Here is an 18,014-nt window from a genome sequence, read left to right on the forward strand (position 1 = left end):
GCCTAGTCTGAGTAAGATATAATAGTCCACCAACCATAGATCTATACAAACTTTGATTAGCTTTAGGAGATTCATCATTTTTAGACAATTTATAATCAATCACCATATGAGTTCCAACTGGTTTGGAATCATCTAATGCAAACTTCTTCAGTAATTCTTGTTAGTTCTGATACTCGATGTAAAGTATAGATGCCAATAGCTAATCAAGATGAGAGGGGGGGGGGGGGGCGTGAATCATACAAACTTAAACTTCCATAAATCAACAGATTCAACCTCGGTAACTTATACTTTAGCAACTTAACCAAAAATTGTTAAACATGCAAACTTATAAACAGATAACACCACAAAACATATAACATCGGATTTAACGTGGAAACCCAAATAGGGAAAAACCACTGTGGGATTTCAAACCCACTAAGAAATATACTCTTCTAGTGTATGCTCGATTAAAAGCAAATCCTATTAAAGATTACAAACACATTGCTAGATGTGACCTGGTTAAGGGATTTCCCTCAGATCTATTAGGATCTTCACCTTGTTAGAGGTGACCTTGTTAAAGGGTTTCAAACACTCAATCAGAATGTCACCTTGCTAGAGGATTTACAAATAAGACTGTTAAGTCCACTCAGTTAAGAGATTTTCTGTCACTTACAAATAAACAACAGTAATGAGTATGTCTGCAACTTTGCATCTAAAATGCTAAAGCAGATTCTTATTTACTCAATACAATCTAGTCATAGGACTTATCTTGTCCCTTTGTTGGGCTCCTCTACTCTGTTATTCAAAGAGGTCTTCAAGCTTTTGTGCTCGATATTCACTATGTAGCATCCCTGTGCTTACACTTGCCGGCATACATTGTTTATCAATAGTTCCTTATTTATAAACAATTTGCTAATCGCCTAATCTCTTTGATCACATTTCCCATGATCAATCATAGCCATCAGATCTTCAATCTTGACTAGGTTTAATGTATCCTTTCGATTTGAAAACATTTTACCTTGCCTTGGAACTTGCATACATTTCTTGGAACTTGTGCTAGGGTATTGCGGTTCAATCTGAGCTGTAGATCTTTCTGCCGATCTTTCAATGCCATAGATCCTTAACAAACTTCATACACGTTGTATCAATCATTTAATCATATCCAGCTCATCAGCTTCCATCATTAAATAACACATGTATTCATCCAATGCATTCTGTTATTTCTCGGTTGCAACTCGGTAAATACTAAACTTCACTCGGTAGACATTCCGCCTTCATTAACCGATAACGATAACTTTAGGGTTTACCGACTAGGTTCCTTAGGGTTTACCGACTAAGTTCCTTGCTCGGTAACATAGTATAGTATTAACCTTACAAACAATAGCATAAGTAGGATATCAAAACAATCTAAACATCATGATCTCATCATTGTCTAACTCGGTAATAGTTGCCCATTGAATAACTTATTCCTCCTCTTATTCATCACATTCTTTCTGTGTCTTTTACCGACATCTTAATTCTCTTCAAAACATACTTCTTAAGATATGGCAACATCATACTAAATCAGAAAATCAATTTCTTGACATCAATGACAAAATAATATTGTTAAGACAGTAAACATCCTTAATTAGTTATATCCATAATCATCAACAATTCCTTCACATACTTAGTTTGAGATATAAAGATACCTTTTCCTGTCTGTGCAATTTGCAAACCTAAAAAAAAAATCATCTCACCAATCATAGACATCTCAAATTCTTTTTGCATGTCACCAGAAAATTTCATACTCATGTCATCATCACCACCAAAAATAATGTCATCGACAAAGACTTCAACAATCAAAATGTTGTTATTTTTAATTTTAAAGTACACGTTACTATCAACAACACCTTTGACAAATCCCAATTTTAGCAAGTATTTATCTAATCTAGCATACCAGGCTCTAGGGGCTTGTTTCAAACCATAAAGTGCTTTCTTCAACTTACATACCATATCTTCATCATCTGACAGTGAAAATCCATTAGGCTGCTCAATGTAGACTTCTTCTTCCAGATCACCATTCAGAAATGCATATTTGACATCCATTTGATGTACTTTGAAATCTTTATAAGCAACATAAGCTAGTAACAGTCTAACAGCTTAAATTCTGGCAACCAGAGCAAAAGTTTCTTCATAATCAATCCCTTCTTGTTGTGAATATCCTTTGCAGACTAGTCTAGCTTTATTTCTTACTACTTCACCTGCTTCATTCAATTTGTTCCCAAGAACCCATTTAGTACCAATAACATTTTTATCCTTAGATCTAGGCACAAGTTCCCAAGTATTGTTCTTTTCAATATGATCTAACTCTTCTTCCATGGCTCTATTCCAGTTATTATCTTTACAAGCTTCAACAACATCTTTAGGTTCAACTTTAGAAATAAAACATATCTCTTCTGCAACTAACCTTCGTCTAGTCATTACTCCTTTACTCTTATCACCAATAATTTGATTCTCGGAATGATTTGATCTTACATACCTCAAAGTCTTTTGATTGTTCTGATTCTCAAACTCAGGATTCTGAACATCCTCACCGATAGCAGCAACAGTCTCTGTCTCTACCAGATCACTTTGCTTAGGATCTTTAGGCTGAATAGGAGCTAAAACAACATGTTGTCCTTCATCATAAGCTCTGATCTCCTTCCCAAGGTTTTCATCCACCTTCACACTTGCACTCTCTACTATCTTTCTTAGCCTCTTGTTATAACATCGATAGGCTTTGCTATTTATAAAATATCTCAAGAAGATACCTTCATCACTTCTAGCATCAAACTTTCCAATATCATCATCTCTCTTGATATAACATTTGCTACCAAAGACTTTGAAATATTTCACAGTAGGAACATGACCAAACCAAAGCTCATAAGGAGTCTTACCGATATCACCTTTGACATGAACTCTATTGAATGTATAGACTACGGTGCTAATAGATTCTCTCCAATAAACCTTTGGAACATTTCCTTCAATCAACATGGTTCTTGCAACATCTAAAACAATACGGTTCTTCCTTTCAACAATCTCATTCTGCTGATAGCTGTCTTCTGATTCCATGCATCTCACAAAAAGAATTGAACTCACCGAAACATAATTCTCCACCTCCGTCAGATCTCAGACACTTCAACTTCAATCCAAACTCAGTTTCAACTTTAGCTTTGAATATCTTGAATTTATCAAATGCTTCTGATTTTTCCCTCAAAAAGACAACCCACATCATTTTGGAATAATCATCAACTAGTAACATAAAGTATCTATCACCCTGCACACTTCTAACATTTGTAGGTCCACATAGGTCAGTATGCACAAGATCTAACAATCCATCTGATGTGTACTATTTTCTCTTGAAATAAATCCTTGTTTGCTTACCCAACTAACATTTCCTTACTTGCTTACCCAACTAACATTTCCTTACATACTGGATTAATAGGTTTAACAATCTTAGGCAAATCCCTAACAAATTGAGTAGAACCGATCTTGATCAATGAATCAAAGTTTACATGACACATTCTTCTATGTCACATCCAACTCTCATCTATCTTAGCAATAAAATGACTTTTCTCACTAGCTTTCAAATGAAAAATGTTACCTTCAGTCTTAGTTCCATATGCAATTTTTATACCGGAGGCATTCAAAATCTTGCATTTACCATCTTTGAATTATAGATCATAACCCTTATCAACCATTTGTCCAACACTCAAAATATTGTGCTTCAAACCTTCAACATACAAGACATCATCAGTGTTATGCTTACCATCAAAAGAAATAGATACTCTCCCATGAATTACACAGGCTTTGTCATCTCCAAATCCAACTATTCCACCATCATACCTTTCCATGCTTACAAATTTGCTTTTGTCACCAGTCATGTGATGTGAACAACTGCTGTCAATCACCCATTCAACCTTTTCTTCTACCTTAGCAGCTAAAGCTTTCTCCTCAACAAAACGACTAGTGGAATCAATAGGCACATGACTATCTTCTTTAATGGCAATGAACACAACTTCATCTTCTTCTGATTCTTCATCTGTAACACCTTCATCTGTAGCATAATAACAGTTCTTCTAGTTCCTAAACTTCTGGTTAGACTTATAAGGTTTATCATACTTCTCATGCTTCTCATATCTATCATTTCTATCAAACTTATCAAACTTATCATGTCTATCTTACTTAGCCATTCTCTTCGGACATCTAGAAGCAAAATGTCCTATCTTATTACAAGAAAAACACTTTAAGGGAAACTTTCCATCATACTTATAGACACCTTTAGGCAATCTCCGGGCAATCAATGCTTCAAGCTCATCAAGCTCTTTCTCTTGCTCTACTATCTCTCTCCTTTCTCTTTCATATCTGGATATCCTACACTCATCAGGATCATATTTCTGCTTACCGGACACAAATGTTGATGCTCTGAATGTTGTCTCCGACTTTCCATGTGATTCACCAAACTCGATCACCTCAAATGCAACAAGTTTTCCAACTAATACATCCCTTGTCACAATAGTTAAACTCTGGATCTCATCAATAGCGGCAACCTTATGTTTATAAGTAGGGGAAAAGATCTTAGCACCTTAGCAACAATCTCATCTTCTTCAATCTTTCCACCAACAGATTTGATACCAAGGACAAGCTCATTCACCTTAGCCGTGTATGAATGTATGTTCTCATCATCTCCCATCTTCAATGTCTCATCCTTCCCTTTCAAACTCTACAACTTAGCAACTTTTACTTGACTATCACCTTCATACATGATCTCAAGCTTCACCCAGATCTATGCAACAAATTGGAAAGGTTGTACATTCGTGTCGTATATACTATCTTTAATGTCGGTCGCGTAATCCTTCACCTATTGCTCGAACAACACAATACCCATGAAGTGGATTCAAGTGATTGAGTTGGTTTTCCAACAACAAAATGCATGCACAATATATAGAATATAGGGGCGGGCCTCCTCCAATGTGTTGCTCCCTTGGGTGAATAATCTGGGCACAAGGATTTGTCTCTAAGCGAGGGCTCTTCATCTCTAGTGATCTATTCCACTTGAGAGAAAGGGTGGGAGGGAGTAACATTTGTCATTTCAGAATCAGTCAGAGCACTGAGTAATGCTTCCTTCACTTTGATGTTATATTCAACTTCCTTAACCTCATCAGGAGTGGATGGTCCATTATGAGGAACAACATAGGCATTCTTAGTAATCTTCCAATAATCATCTCCAAGACATTTCAAATGCACCTCCATTCGTTTATTACATACAGTGTAGTTGCTTCCATCAAACCTCGGACTATCCTTCTTGAAAAGAATACCTTGAGCTACCATCCCAGATCTCCTCGAGCGATTAAGCTTCTACCAGAGGATCTAGCTCTGATACCAATTGTTAGCAGCAATCAAGAAGGAAGACTGAGAGGGGGGGGTGAATTAGTCTTCACCGAATGCACAACAGATTAAACTTCCAAAACGTTAACTAATAAACCACAACAATAACAGATGAGAAAAATAACCAGCACAACACACAACACCAAGATTTTGATGTGGAAAACTCGGTTAAGGGAAAAACCATGGAGGGAACCTACCCACAATATGATGATACTCTGTAGTAGTATGTGAAACTATTTCAATGGGGAGTGCACATGCATTCAAGCACATTGCCTAGAGCTCACTGCTCAAAAGATATATGCCTAGAAGGCTACAACCCTCAGGGAAGTCTCACTGACTTACAAAATGATTCAGACTACAATCCGAAAGAAATGAACTACAATAATAGCATCTACAAATGCTTGATGACAGTTCTGGTTAAGCACAGTTGTCTGCCCTGCAACACCAAACTCACCACAACACTTCATTGAATGATATGTCCTTGTTCACACATTTACCTCTCTCTGATAATGCAGACACAATACCGACACCAAAATTACATAAGTATATCACCTATATATACAAATCATCAACCTTGATAACAAGGTCGGCTAAACCCTCAACCCTTAACTCACAATTACAAAAATTACATTACAGGATACAAAGATCAACCACTAGACCAATATTATGATTTACATTACATAGCATGGACTTGATTCAAATTCCCAAACAATTACATCCACTGGAAATCCCACCAAGATCAATAGCAACATGCTACACCAACGGAAATACTGCATAACACATAAATTATCACCGGTTCAAAGAAATCACCAAAAGATGCTCAACATTCAATGCGGATCGCAAAAAAAAATAGGACACGACTAGGAAACATCATCAAGCATGTTAGAATCATCCAGAATAGTTGCACCAACACCACTTTTCAAATCTTCATCGGTCAACGTCTCAAAGCTCAAGAACACAACCAATCATCAACTGTCATGAAGAAAGATAACTTGTAGAGCACCAAATCACGAACCGTCTGAAATGAAGATACACAAGATCTTCCTGAACAATAATCCAAAATCTCAACACAAGATCTGATCACATTGGAATATACCGGAGGGAATACTGACAAAAACTGATAAACAAAGAACTTCAAACCGGATCAGAAAATCTTCCCAAACTCATCGGAATAACTCACAGGAATATGTTGTCATCAATGACAACGACATATCCTAGTAGCAGCAATGAACAACCAAATCCAACAATCTCCCAAATAATCCAACACCTAGTGTGTCCATTATTGTAATATCCAAAAATTGAATGATTGATGTATAGTACGAGGGTGATGTTATGTGAGTTTCATTCCAATCATTGTGCAATTTCATCAAACGTTCATATGTAGAGTGGGAGAGGGTTATGAAGGTTATTTAGATTAAAAAACAAGCTATATCTTCAATTTGAAGGCTCGCAATTCATATATTTTGTATTTTGGTGGAATTGGTGTTTCATTTCATGAGTTAGTGCTCAATATTGGAATAGGGGATTGGTGTGTCTTGTAGGTTGGTGCCTAAAAATATAATTGGGGATTGGTGTCTCTTGTAGGTTGGTGCCTAAAATGTAATTGGGGATTGGTGTCTCTAATAGGTTGGTACCTAATTCATATTGTAAGTGATCTATCATTTTTGTGAGGTTGGATTTGAGCTATTGATCCAAGCAATTATTATCACTGTGTTTTTTCACATTATAGGTTTCCATGTAAATATAGTGTACTTTATGTGGATGTGTGATGCATGTTGATTTAATGCTTTATCATTGAGGAAACATTAGTAAATACTACTTTGATGGTTTGGGGTTCATATTTGAAGAAATTGTTAGTGATAATTAATGTTTAATTAAGTTGAAATCAATATATATCGATTCACCATACCCTCTCGGTATATTGTGTGCTCTTCAATTGGTATTAGATCTAAGTTCCTTGAAATTTTTTTAATAGCTTGAGGTGGATTCAAGATGGTACATTCAATGGCTCAAGAAGGTTTGTCTTCAAATAAAGCACCACTTTTTGATGAATCCAATTATGCTTTTCAGAGTGTTAAGATGGAATCACATTTGATGGCACTAGGGTTTAATATTTGGCAATTAGTTGTGCATGTTTATGAAATACCTAATAGTCCTCCAAGAGATCAATTTGGAAAGAGGTATTGTGAGAATAATGCTAAGGCAAGGAATGCTATTCAATGTGGTTTATCTAGCTTGTAGTTTGTGAAGATTATGATGATGATGATGACCATCCTCTTCGTTACAAAACATAAATTAGGTTGGCCAGAACATGGGACAAGCATAAGTCCTATCGAGTCAACCACTAAACACAATTGCAGTGAAAGTGGTCCAATATAGGAGATAGAAAGGACCTAAAACATTATATTACAACTTTCTAAGTGGTCCCAAACATCACACACACTGGTACACATCCTCCAAAGTCAACAACAAGGTAATGTATAGATAAACCACATTATAAGTAACTATTGGGCCCAAAAACATATCTGCCAAATGAATTGATTTAATATGGATCCCCAAAAACCAAAGTAGGACCCAAATACAACTTAACAAAACCTCCAATGCTAGCACAAATCCTTAAGAACAAACTCTATCGATCAAATCACAACAATTACCTTGAAAAACTAGCACTAGATACGATGTGACACTAAACAGATCATCCAATAATATACAACACATATATGAACACTCCTTGAACATACAAAAACATTCCCAAATACTTGCTTCTCACTATCACATCAAAATATATGGGCACAACACAAATAGATACATAACACTTCATTCTGGAAATCTAGAAGACACAATTACAAACAAATCATCATTATCTACTCTTGTAGAATACTTTAGAACTTGAAACTTTAATTGATACAATAAAAAAAAACATTACAAGCATGTCCTCCAAGCCACAACTACAAAAATATCAATGTGGAGAAATGTAGAGCATTTTCTAGACCAATCCTAACAGACAACTAGACTGCCAACAAATTGCAATTACCAACAACAACACCTGCAACACTAGTGAAATGGAGAGATAGGAGTGAAACATCCACATTACATGCTACGTTCAATTCCATAAGACCATGTCATAAAATATGGAGGAATGTAGAGCATTCTTTCAAACTATCTTTAGCATACATTCCTGCAATTACTTACTTCATCAATCTTCCCAATATTAGAATATCCTAGAAACATCATTTTCTCACTTAGGAGTAAACAAGAGAGATAGGCCATCATCAAAATCACATCAAATTTATTACCATGCTTCTAATCCTTATCTAAACATGATATCATCATCATGCTTCTAATCCTCATCTTAGTGATTTTAATCCTCATCTCAATATGATATCATCTTTATACCATCTTTGCCATCAACATCATCATACTGAGTGTAGACATCAAACACCAAGAAGGTGGACATCCACAACATAGAGCATTTTCAACCATCGTCCATCTGTACTTTATATAAATGAAAACACCTGAAAATCAATGACAACAATTGGCAACAATCTCCCCATACTCTGACAATCGTCATATACCAGACATATCATTAATGACACCACACAAGTTGTAGGTTGACATCAATGACTACAACTGCCAACACAAAGATAGTGGTGTTTAGACCTAGATAATAATTGAGAAAGAAAATGAATAGATACATTTCACCTTATTGTCAAAAATCAAATCAAGCCCTTGTATAGAGGATAGCAAAGAAAAGGGATAGTTAGAAGCAATGGGGGAAGAGTTATCTTAGATTGAGAAAAATGAAACTTGGGAGTTGGTTCCAAGACCTAAAGGCAAGAATGTTATTTGTACCAGATGGGTCCTTATAAATAAGTTGAATGAAGAAGGAAAAGTGGTCCGGAATAGGGCCAAACTTGTCTGCAAAGGATAAGCTCAAGTTGAAGGAGTTGATTTTGAGGAGACATTTTATCTGGTTGTAAGGTTAGAGGCAATAAGAATGTTTTAGACACTATTAGCATTTAAGAATTTCAAAGTGTATCAAATGGATGTCAAATTTGTATTTTTGAATGAAGAGTTAGAAGAAGAGGTCTACATTGAACAATCATAAGAGTTCTAGTGTTTAGGCAAGCCAAATTTTGGGTGCAGGTTGAAGAAGGCTCTTCATGGACTTAATCAAGCCTCTACAGTATGGTATTCCAAATTGGATAGATATCTACAATAGAAAGGTTTCAAGAGAGGTAGTGTAGATAATAATTTATGCATAAAATTATAAGGAGATCAATTGTTGATTGTTGTTGTTTATGTTGATGACATTATTTCTAGAGGTAAAAGTGATGAAATGTGTAAAGAGTTTCATAATGCAATACAGAAAGAGTTTGAAATGTCAATTCTTGGTGTGTCGTCATTTTGTCTTGGTTTACAAATATCTTAGAACTTATAAAAAGGTATATTAATTTCTCAAACCATGTACAAGAAAGAGATGTTGAGTAAGTTTAAGATAGAAGAATGCAAACCGGTAAGTATGCCTATGGTTACTAGGTGTAAATTTAGGATGCTGAATATGCTCTGACGAATCAAACTTTGTACAAGTCAATGATTGGTATTTTTTTGTATGTGACTTCATTTAGACTAGATATCATGCAGGCAATTGGTATGGTTGATAGGTTCCACGTAACATACAAGGAAACTCATGTCAAGACAGTGAAGAGGATATTCAAATATCTAAAGGCAACAATGGAGTTTGGTTTGTGATATCCCGAAAGTGAGAATTTTAATTTGACTGCATACATAGATGTAGATTGGGCTGAGAGTATAGATGATAGAAAGAGTACATTTGGTGGAGCTTTCTTTCTTGGTTACAATCTTGTGTCTTGGTTAAGCAAAAAGTAGGATTTAATATCCCTGTCTACAATAAAAGCAAACTACATTGTAGCAGTTTCTTGTTGCACTTACATTTTATGGATGAAGTAGAATTTAATGGGGATGAAAGTAGAGTTTCATGAGCCCATTTCCGTTCTTTGTGACAATACAATTGCAATAAATATTTCAAAAAAATTGGTGATACATTTAAGGACAAAATATATTGCAATTAAGTATCATTTTTTGAGAGAAAAAGCGGTCGTTAAAGAGGTGAAGTTGGAGTATGTTGAGACTAAGGAGCAAATTGCAAACATTTTCACAAAAATCCCTTCCTAGAGAGACTTTTGAACATCTTTGACAAAAGTCGAGAGTGGTTGCTCCCTCCTCTCGAATCAAGAGGACACACAAATTGAGGGGAAGTGTTAAATCCTTGATGTAAGTAGACTTGGTGGTCTCATGGAGTGACTTAGAGCATAATTTGGGTAGAAATAGAAGGGTACATGAGCTAGTGGAGTGTGGAGCTTAGAGGGAGAGCATCAAGGAGAAAGGGATCCAAAATGTTATTTCTTTAAGATGAGTTAGAATCCAAATAGGGAGAAAGAAACCTAAAATGTTGTCGCTTGCCATTGATGTCAAAGGGGAGAAAGGAACTCAAAATGCTTCAAATGCACAAAAGCTTCAATTGTATCACACAAGAGGAGTTCCAGGTTGGTTTGGCTTGTGTTGGTGTGCTAATAAAATTTTGTTGTTTGTCATCGATGACAAAGGGAGAGATTGTAGAACATATGTTCTCATTGATTTCAAAGGTGTGTTAGAGGTAAAACAAAATCAAATGGCTTTGCCCTTGAACAACCATGCCTTTTCACCCTCATCTCCAGTTGCTCTAATCTTTACCACTTCAACTCTTCTCTCATCTTACTACCTAACAATTAAATCTTAATGTAAGAAGAAACAAGAACTCCTCAATAGCTACTTTTTGAATAAAAGATTTTTCTCGTCATGAACGCTTGACATGGTGACCTTTATGGGCCCATCTTTCTCATCACATATCTTACAACCCTCCATGCTTGACATATTTGACCTTGCCAAAGCAACATGTCTCTTAAGAAGTCTCTTGCAAGATCGAGAGTACATTCATTTTTCCCATAACCTCACTCTTTTGATAATTATGTTTGCTGCTCTATCTTGCCTTTCTTTAAGCTCTCTACCTTGCATTCTTTCAACCTGGCTATTTGCTTCTTCCTTTATATTTGAAAAATTTCTACTGACTTAGGCCTAAGGTTTGGAAACTCTTCAGAAACTTATCTTATCTTCTTCAATTTCTATCCCTCCATGTAAGTTCTCTTAGTGAAGTTTTTTCTCCTCAACCTGAAATTCTTTAGTATTAATCACATCTTTATCTGTTGCTACTGAATCTTTCATAATTTGCCAGGCAACCTTCATACCTTGCCACTCAAGATTCCCAACAAAAAATGTTTTTTGCAACAATGCCAATTGCTCCTTTAACACTTTATTACTATTTGCTAAGGATTGATTTGCTACTATTAATACACACATTTTGTGGTCCCTCTCCTTCTCTTTGACTTCCAAGACCTCCAACCTCCCCTTGGCATTTATCAATCCTTGCATATATAAATCAAAGGACCAAGTGAGAGGTGTGGAACTAGGGCTATAGATGACAAAATCTTCAAAGGTTTTATTGCATTTAAAGGGGACTTTTTTTGAGTCACCCTTGTGGTCGAGGCCCATATTATTTACTCTCAAGAATGCTTTTTTCTTTCCCATGCCCACTTTAGACAGACAAGCCTATGCTTTAAGATACCCTGAAATTACTTGGCATTGACCTAGATCCACTTTTCCATTTTGATTGATGAACTTGACCTAGATAGTTTGTTTCAACAAACCCAGTGATCTCATGCCCGTTTTTCATGAATGATGCTGATTGGTTGTCCATTGCTAAAAGAAGAGAGATAAGAAATACAATAAAGAGGAGACAAGTTGGGAACAAAGATAGGGTGGGCAAACCTGTCAGATTGCAGCCTAGGGCCCACTTGTTGATTCAATGTCATTCTTAGTACTGAATCCCCTTCCTGCTGATGTGTTCCTGATGCTTGCCTTGTCGCCTTCTAGAAAGAGCCGAGTCTTTTTCTAAAGCCCTTCATAGTCACTCATCGCCCTTCTTGATATTCTCTAGCCCCAACCAAAATATTTCACCCAATGATTTGCACCAATACAAAAGACCAAATAGCCCCAAACCTCGACACAAATCCATATTTGTTTCTTCTAAAATATTGACAAATTTGACTAATTATGTTAATAGAAAATTAGATCTTGGAAAAATTCTTATTGCCTACAAGAGTTACTTGAGTTATTTTAGACATTTTTACATATGTTTTAATTTTAATTAAAAAATAAAATTTTTATATTTATTTTGAGAAAGAATTATAAATACATTAATGAGAATATCTACATCCAAACTTTCAAATTATGATTAATTAGAATTTTCACCATTGAACCACTTACCCTTACATGATAAAACTTTCAATTTCTATCCCGAAAGCTATTTGAATTCCAGCATACCTATGCATTCAAATTAAGATTAACTATTGATGATTAAACACGAATTTGATTCAATTTTCTTCCCATGAGATAATCTAGCATATGCAGAGGAACAAAGGCATCAGTATTCGTTCGTTGATGTAACTTTTACCGTTTTCAATTTAAAAAAGAAAACAAAACAATTACATATCCCAGACGCGTCCTGTTTCTTCTTCCAGCTTGTTCCCTTACTCTCGGGGTTTTGGGCTTTTATTTAAAAGAAAGGGCACGGAAAGTTTGCAGATGTCATGAGCAGCAGTGAGAGACCTAAGTAGCAACTAGCTGGAGGTTGCTTTTCCAACAGGTTCACTGGTTTTCTCTTTTCTTTTTGTTGATGAATTCATTTTATCCTGATATATTAAATGGTTTGTTTATCTGATTTTAGTATTTGGTGTTGCTGTATCAAAATACTACCGTTTGTAATGTTTATCTTAATAAACATGAAATTGTTTGTAATAAACATATGCGTATTGTAGCTAATACTCAACTTTACTAATGCTAATAAACGCCAATGCTTATCAGAAGATGTTGCAGATGATTTGGGCATCAATCAAAAGGCTTCTGGAACTTAACCCGCTTGTTGCCCATCTTAGTGACTCCTTTGACCCTTTCATGATAAGTCCTACACTTACCACTTACACAGAAGAAGAATTTTAGAGATACCCACACTGCCAAAGCTGCAGAAAAACAATAGAAGAATTTTCTATCACGATGGAAAATCTTAACAGTTATAGCTTATATAACATGAGTGTTTTAACAGCGGCAGGTTGTATCATTAATATCTCGTTGCTTGTTGACCTAGATTAAATAATTACGTTAACATCGAAGATGCATTTGTTTGTAAAACTGAAGGGGGTTTATTGTTTTAAAAATTTGAATTTCTCAAGATATTTGTAGGAGACTTTAGAGGGATGCTAATTTACAGTCTTGGAATGAGGTGACATTGTCACTTCTTTACGGTTGTTCTTTTTATGGGCATTCTGTTTGGAATTATTGTAGGGTTTACTGTCCGACTCTGAATAAGTAGAATAGTCCATTGGAAACGATATGTTAAACTGTTTGGGTATTAGGAAATTTAAAAAAGTATTTGTTTTCATTTTAGAGTTTCTTGGTTTTGATTCTTAGAATGATATTTATTTGCAAATTTTGATTTGGAATAATGCTCGAACACAAGGGCTGAATGTGTTGTTAAAAAAGAAAGTTATGTCTCCTAAGAGAAAAAGGATAGGAACTTTTCTTGTTCAGGCAAATTCAGTAACTGCACGGGTATGTTTCATTTGACAGTCTTCCACAATTTCAGCAAAACCTTACATGTACAAACATCCGAAATATTCATCTGCAGTTTAAACTTTTCTTCCTGGTACTATGGCTACTGCTCGGGTTGCAGAATTTTATGTGCAAAAAAGAGCTCATGTAGCAGAATATCCACTTCCACCTGGAACAGAAATAGACGAGACACTTCAAAAATCAGTGGAACAGAAAACCGGGTTAATTGCAGGGAATACAATTACTCTTAATGAAATTCAGAGAGATCGGATCACCAAAATTGCAGCTGCAAACTGGTCAATATCTCGAGATGGAGTGTCAAAGCCTTCTTTCAGTCCAAGTCTCGTGGATGAGATTTATAGAACTGAACTTCTTGATACGAGTGGCAGCAAATCTGTTCCTTTGCACAGGGTGATGGTTCTTGAAGTTAGCCAATACCTTGAAAATTATTTGTGGCCTAATTTTGATCCTGAGAATTCAACATTCGAGCATGTCATGTCAATCATTCTAATGGTTAATGAAAAGGTTGGTTTCTTGATATCCTTGTTAACTTGGATACCCTTCTGAAAATGGTCCTTTTACCTTGTTTCTTATGTTGAATTGTACTTTAATAAATTTGCTGTATTATGAATTTCCTGTTTTGAGATTTTTTGTTTTAGTTATATCTTTTTGATTTAGAAAGCCATCTCACTTCTATTTGTATTATTCATGTTTTTACTTACACATTTTTTTTACCATGTGTGTGCTGTTTGTTTATGGTCGGGATCTTCTGGACAAGTCAGTTTCGGGAAAATGTCCCAGCTTGGAGATGCTTTCATGACAGGGAGGAAGCATTTGAAGGTTTCTTAAGACGTGTTTTATTACTGAAACAGCAGGTTTTCTGGGAAAATAAATTCTCACTACTGATTGGATGCTCTTAATAATTCATTGGCTTTTGATGTCATTTTACTATATAAGACCGAAGAGGTAATATTCCTTTTTGTATGTGCCATGTTTCAGGAAAGAAGCTTAAACATTGCAGAGAAGATAAATTACTTGCTTTTTATGATCCACTCATTCCAGGTATGAAGTTAGCCTCTCTTTTCCTTTAATCCCTCGCCTTATCAAATGCATCAGATACAGCAGGGGCGGTGTATCGGAAATTATGAGATTCATTCAGTATCTTGGATGATGTGGATCCCTGCATAATTACTACCTCATCTCTATGGTCCCTATCTCAAATTGGAAGGAACAGTTTAGGGTCTTTTGTATGGTCTGAATTGATCTTATTGAGATTTATCACTTAATACTATGATTTAGACATTCCAGCTGGTAATGCTTAAAGTAGTCTCAAAACTTGACATCTACAAAGGATAAGTGATTATGCAATGTTCTGAGTTCTGCACTAACTTTAGCCAAAAATAGTTACGTAATTTGAAGGATATGTGAATATTATGTTTTCTGAGTTCCTTGATGATATATTTCCTATGGTGGTTCAACACATAACTGTTTATGCCATGGTCACAAAATGTTTTCAATATTGATAAAATTCTATAATCCCCATAATTTATGTTCCACAAACTTGGGTTACACATTAATCCTGTGTCCAGGGATTACTGTAAGGAAATAGCACAATGCAATATGACTAAACAAAAACTTTGTTCTATTTTTCCATTAATTTGTCAACATTCTTATGAGACTATTCTAAGTTTCATCTGCTTTCTCTTTTAAGTTTATATAATAATGTATATATGTACACAAATACTATATATATATATATATATATTTAATTTTTTTGCAAATTGCTACCTAAGGGGGTAGCTCCCTTTCCATTAAAACATAAGAAAAGGGTTACATAAGATCAGCAGAGAGTGTAGACCAGGACTCTTATGGCTTCAATGACCTTCTGGGCATGCTCAATCTGCTCTGGGGAAACAGCTTTCCATTTACACTCATCATGTATTCATAAGTTTCCATGTTATTTCTCCCCAAACAGTCCCTCATCGCCATTACAGTGTCTGTCATATTCCCATCTTTGATGACCTCTTCAATTTTGAATGCATACGCCACCTTTCCTTGGAATGACTCCTCCTTTAGTTTCATAGGGCTCCCACAGCTGGCTGACACAGATTAGGGGGCAATTAGTCGCCAAACAACTTTCTCTGTCATCTCATAGTTTCCTGTCTTTCTGGTGATGTCATACATGAACCTCTCCAGTAGTTCGGCACCATGCACATGGGGTCCTTCCAGAACACTGCTCCCGAAAATCCTGCGAATGGTGTCTTCCTCCACATTACCATCAAAGTCAAAAACTGTCTTCAGTTGCTCCTCTACCATCTGCGAACAGTCACACTTACATTCTAGAATGTGGATAAATTCCGCTTCCTCATTGCTTGACATAGAAGACTCCACCATGCTTGGCTCAACTGTCTTGGCTTTCCTGTTTTGAACGCTAAGCGTTTTATAAATGGGAGCTATCCCTTCGACCATCATTACAAATCTATCCAAATCCTGAAGGGATCAGATCTAATCGCCAAGTGTTCTGCACACCTGCCATGTCGCAGCTCCAACCTTCCTTTTCTGCCTTTCATTCCGCAATGGAGGCGTCCAAAGGCGGCACACCAACAGAGAGGGTAAGTCTGCTCCAGGCAGATGTGATGTCTGATATGATGGAGTCACAGTTTCGATCAATAACACAGTTAGATAAAAAATCTGCTTCTTTGTTCCCTTCGCAAAAAATATGTTTTACTGTATAGTCCATTTCCCCCAAAAGGTCTCGGATTGCATTTAGCTACATTGTAGATTCCCAATTCGGGGCTTTTCCAGTGATAACTGCTCAGATTACATTGAGGGAGTCACCTTCAATGTCAACCTGTTGAAATTTTTTCTTCCCGCATAGCTTAAGGCCGCCAAGAAGAGCTGCATACTCAGCATCATTATTGGTGCCATCATGGAGTTTGACTGACCTCTCCCAAATAAAATTTCCTTTCTCATCTCTGATCATGAAACTGGCTCCAGATGGTCCAGGATTGCCCCCTGGATGCCCCGTTGAAATTCAGTTTCAAACGTCCTATTGGCGGAAGTACGCAAATACTGTATATATGTATATCTTTCACTGTTTCTTTCTGTTTGCTTTCCATATCATTTTCCACAACTGTCATTTAGAAACTCTAAGATGAATGCTTTACCTTGCAGAGCTTGGAAGATGAAATGGTACGTGGAACAGTGCTCAAGCTAGTACATTTACAGCTATGGCACAGTCTCTCTTATGGCCGTTTTCAGGTAATAAGCAGTGTTATTTTGCATTAGTATGTAAGGATATTTTCTCAAAATTTGATATATACAATTATTGCTGGGTTGCAGATGGAGCTCTGCCTACATCCTCAGCTGATTAAAAAATGGAAGATAATGGTCAAGAAAGAAGCTAAAGAAGCTAGAAAATATGGAGAATCCTTTGATCCTCGTAATAAACTTGAAGTGAAATTTTTACCAATGCTAATACAAGAATTTTTGGAGGTGAAAGTTTATAGTCTTATTTTTGTTATTTATATTTCTTCATTCCAGTGTAGTGGCATTCCAAGGCATTGTCAAGTGCATGATATAAGTGTTTTGGAAAAAAATGATTTTGTGCTCACTTATGGAACTGATTTTTGAATTTATGATAATTCTAGGAACCCAAATTCCTTTGTTTGATTGAGAGGATAGGGGACATTAAGTGGTTTATAAAAAAAATCTCAAAATCATGAATGTATTGATGATAACCACAAATTAATCACAGAGAAGCTCCTGAGAGTGACTAGAGTCTGAGATAATATCAAAATGATTGCCAAAACTGAAAAACCCAAAAAAATCCACACACTCCCATAGCATAATGCACACTTTTAAACCACAGCACTTATTAAGTCCTCTGTCCATGATTAGAATAA

The 18,014-nt window shown here is 35.9% G+C and overlaps 1 protein-coding gene across 3 annotated transcripts in view; it reads left to right on the plus strand.

Moving 5' to 3' along the window:
* Positions 1-12,862: 12,862 nt before the first annotated feature.
* The window catches only part of LOC131032496 (uncharacterized), a 104,563-nt gene continuing 99,411 nt past the window's right edge, over positions 12,863-18,014 (plus strand). Inside the window, exons 1-6 of one of the 3 annotated variants that reach the window (XM_057963506.2) lie at positions 12,863-13,147; positions 14,186-14,634; positions 14,892-14,984; positions 15,109-15,171; positions 17,284-17,370; positions 17,452-17,604. In XM_057963506.2, coding sequence (XP_057819489.2) covers positions 14,209-14,634; positions 14,892-14,984; positions 15,109-15,171; positions 17,284-17,370; positions 17,452-17,604 — 822 coding nt within the window. In that variant the 5' untranslated portion in view covers positions 12,863-13,147; positions 14,186-14,208. Of the gene's footprint in view, positions 13,148-14,127; positions 14,635-14,891; positions 14,985-15,108; positions 15,172-17,283; positions 17,371-17,451; positions 17,605-18,014 lie in introns of those variants that run through there. The other 2 variants (XM_057963505.2, XM_057963507.2) reach the window with 2 other exon arrangements.

The sequence above is a fragment of the Cryptomeria japonica genome, chromosome 11 (genome assembly GCF_030272615.1).
Source record: "Cryptomeria japonica chromosome 11, Sugi_1.0, whole genome shotgun sequence".
In the NCBI taxonomy this organism is placed as follows: Eukaryota; Viridiplantae; Streptophyta; class Pinopsida; order Cupressales; family Cupressaceae; genus Cryptomeria; species Cryptomeria japonica.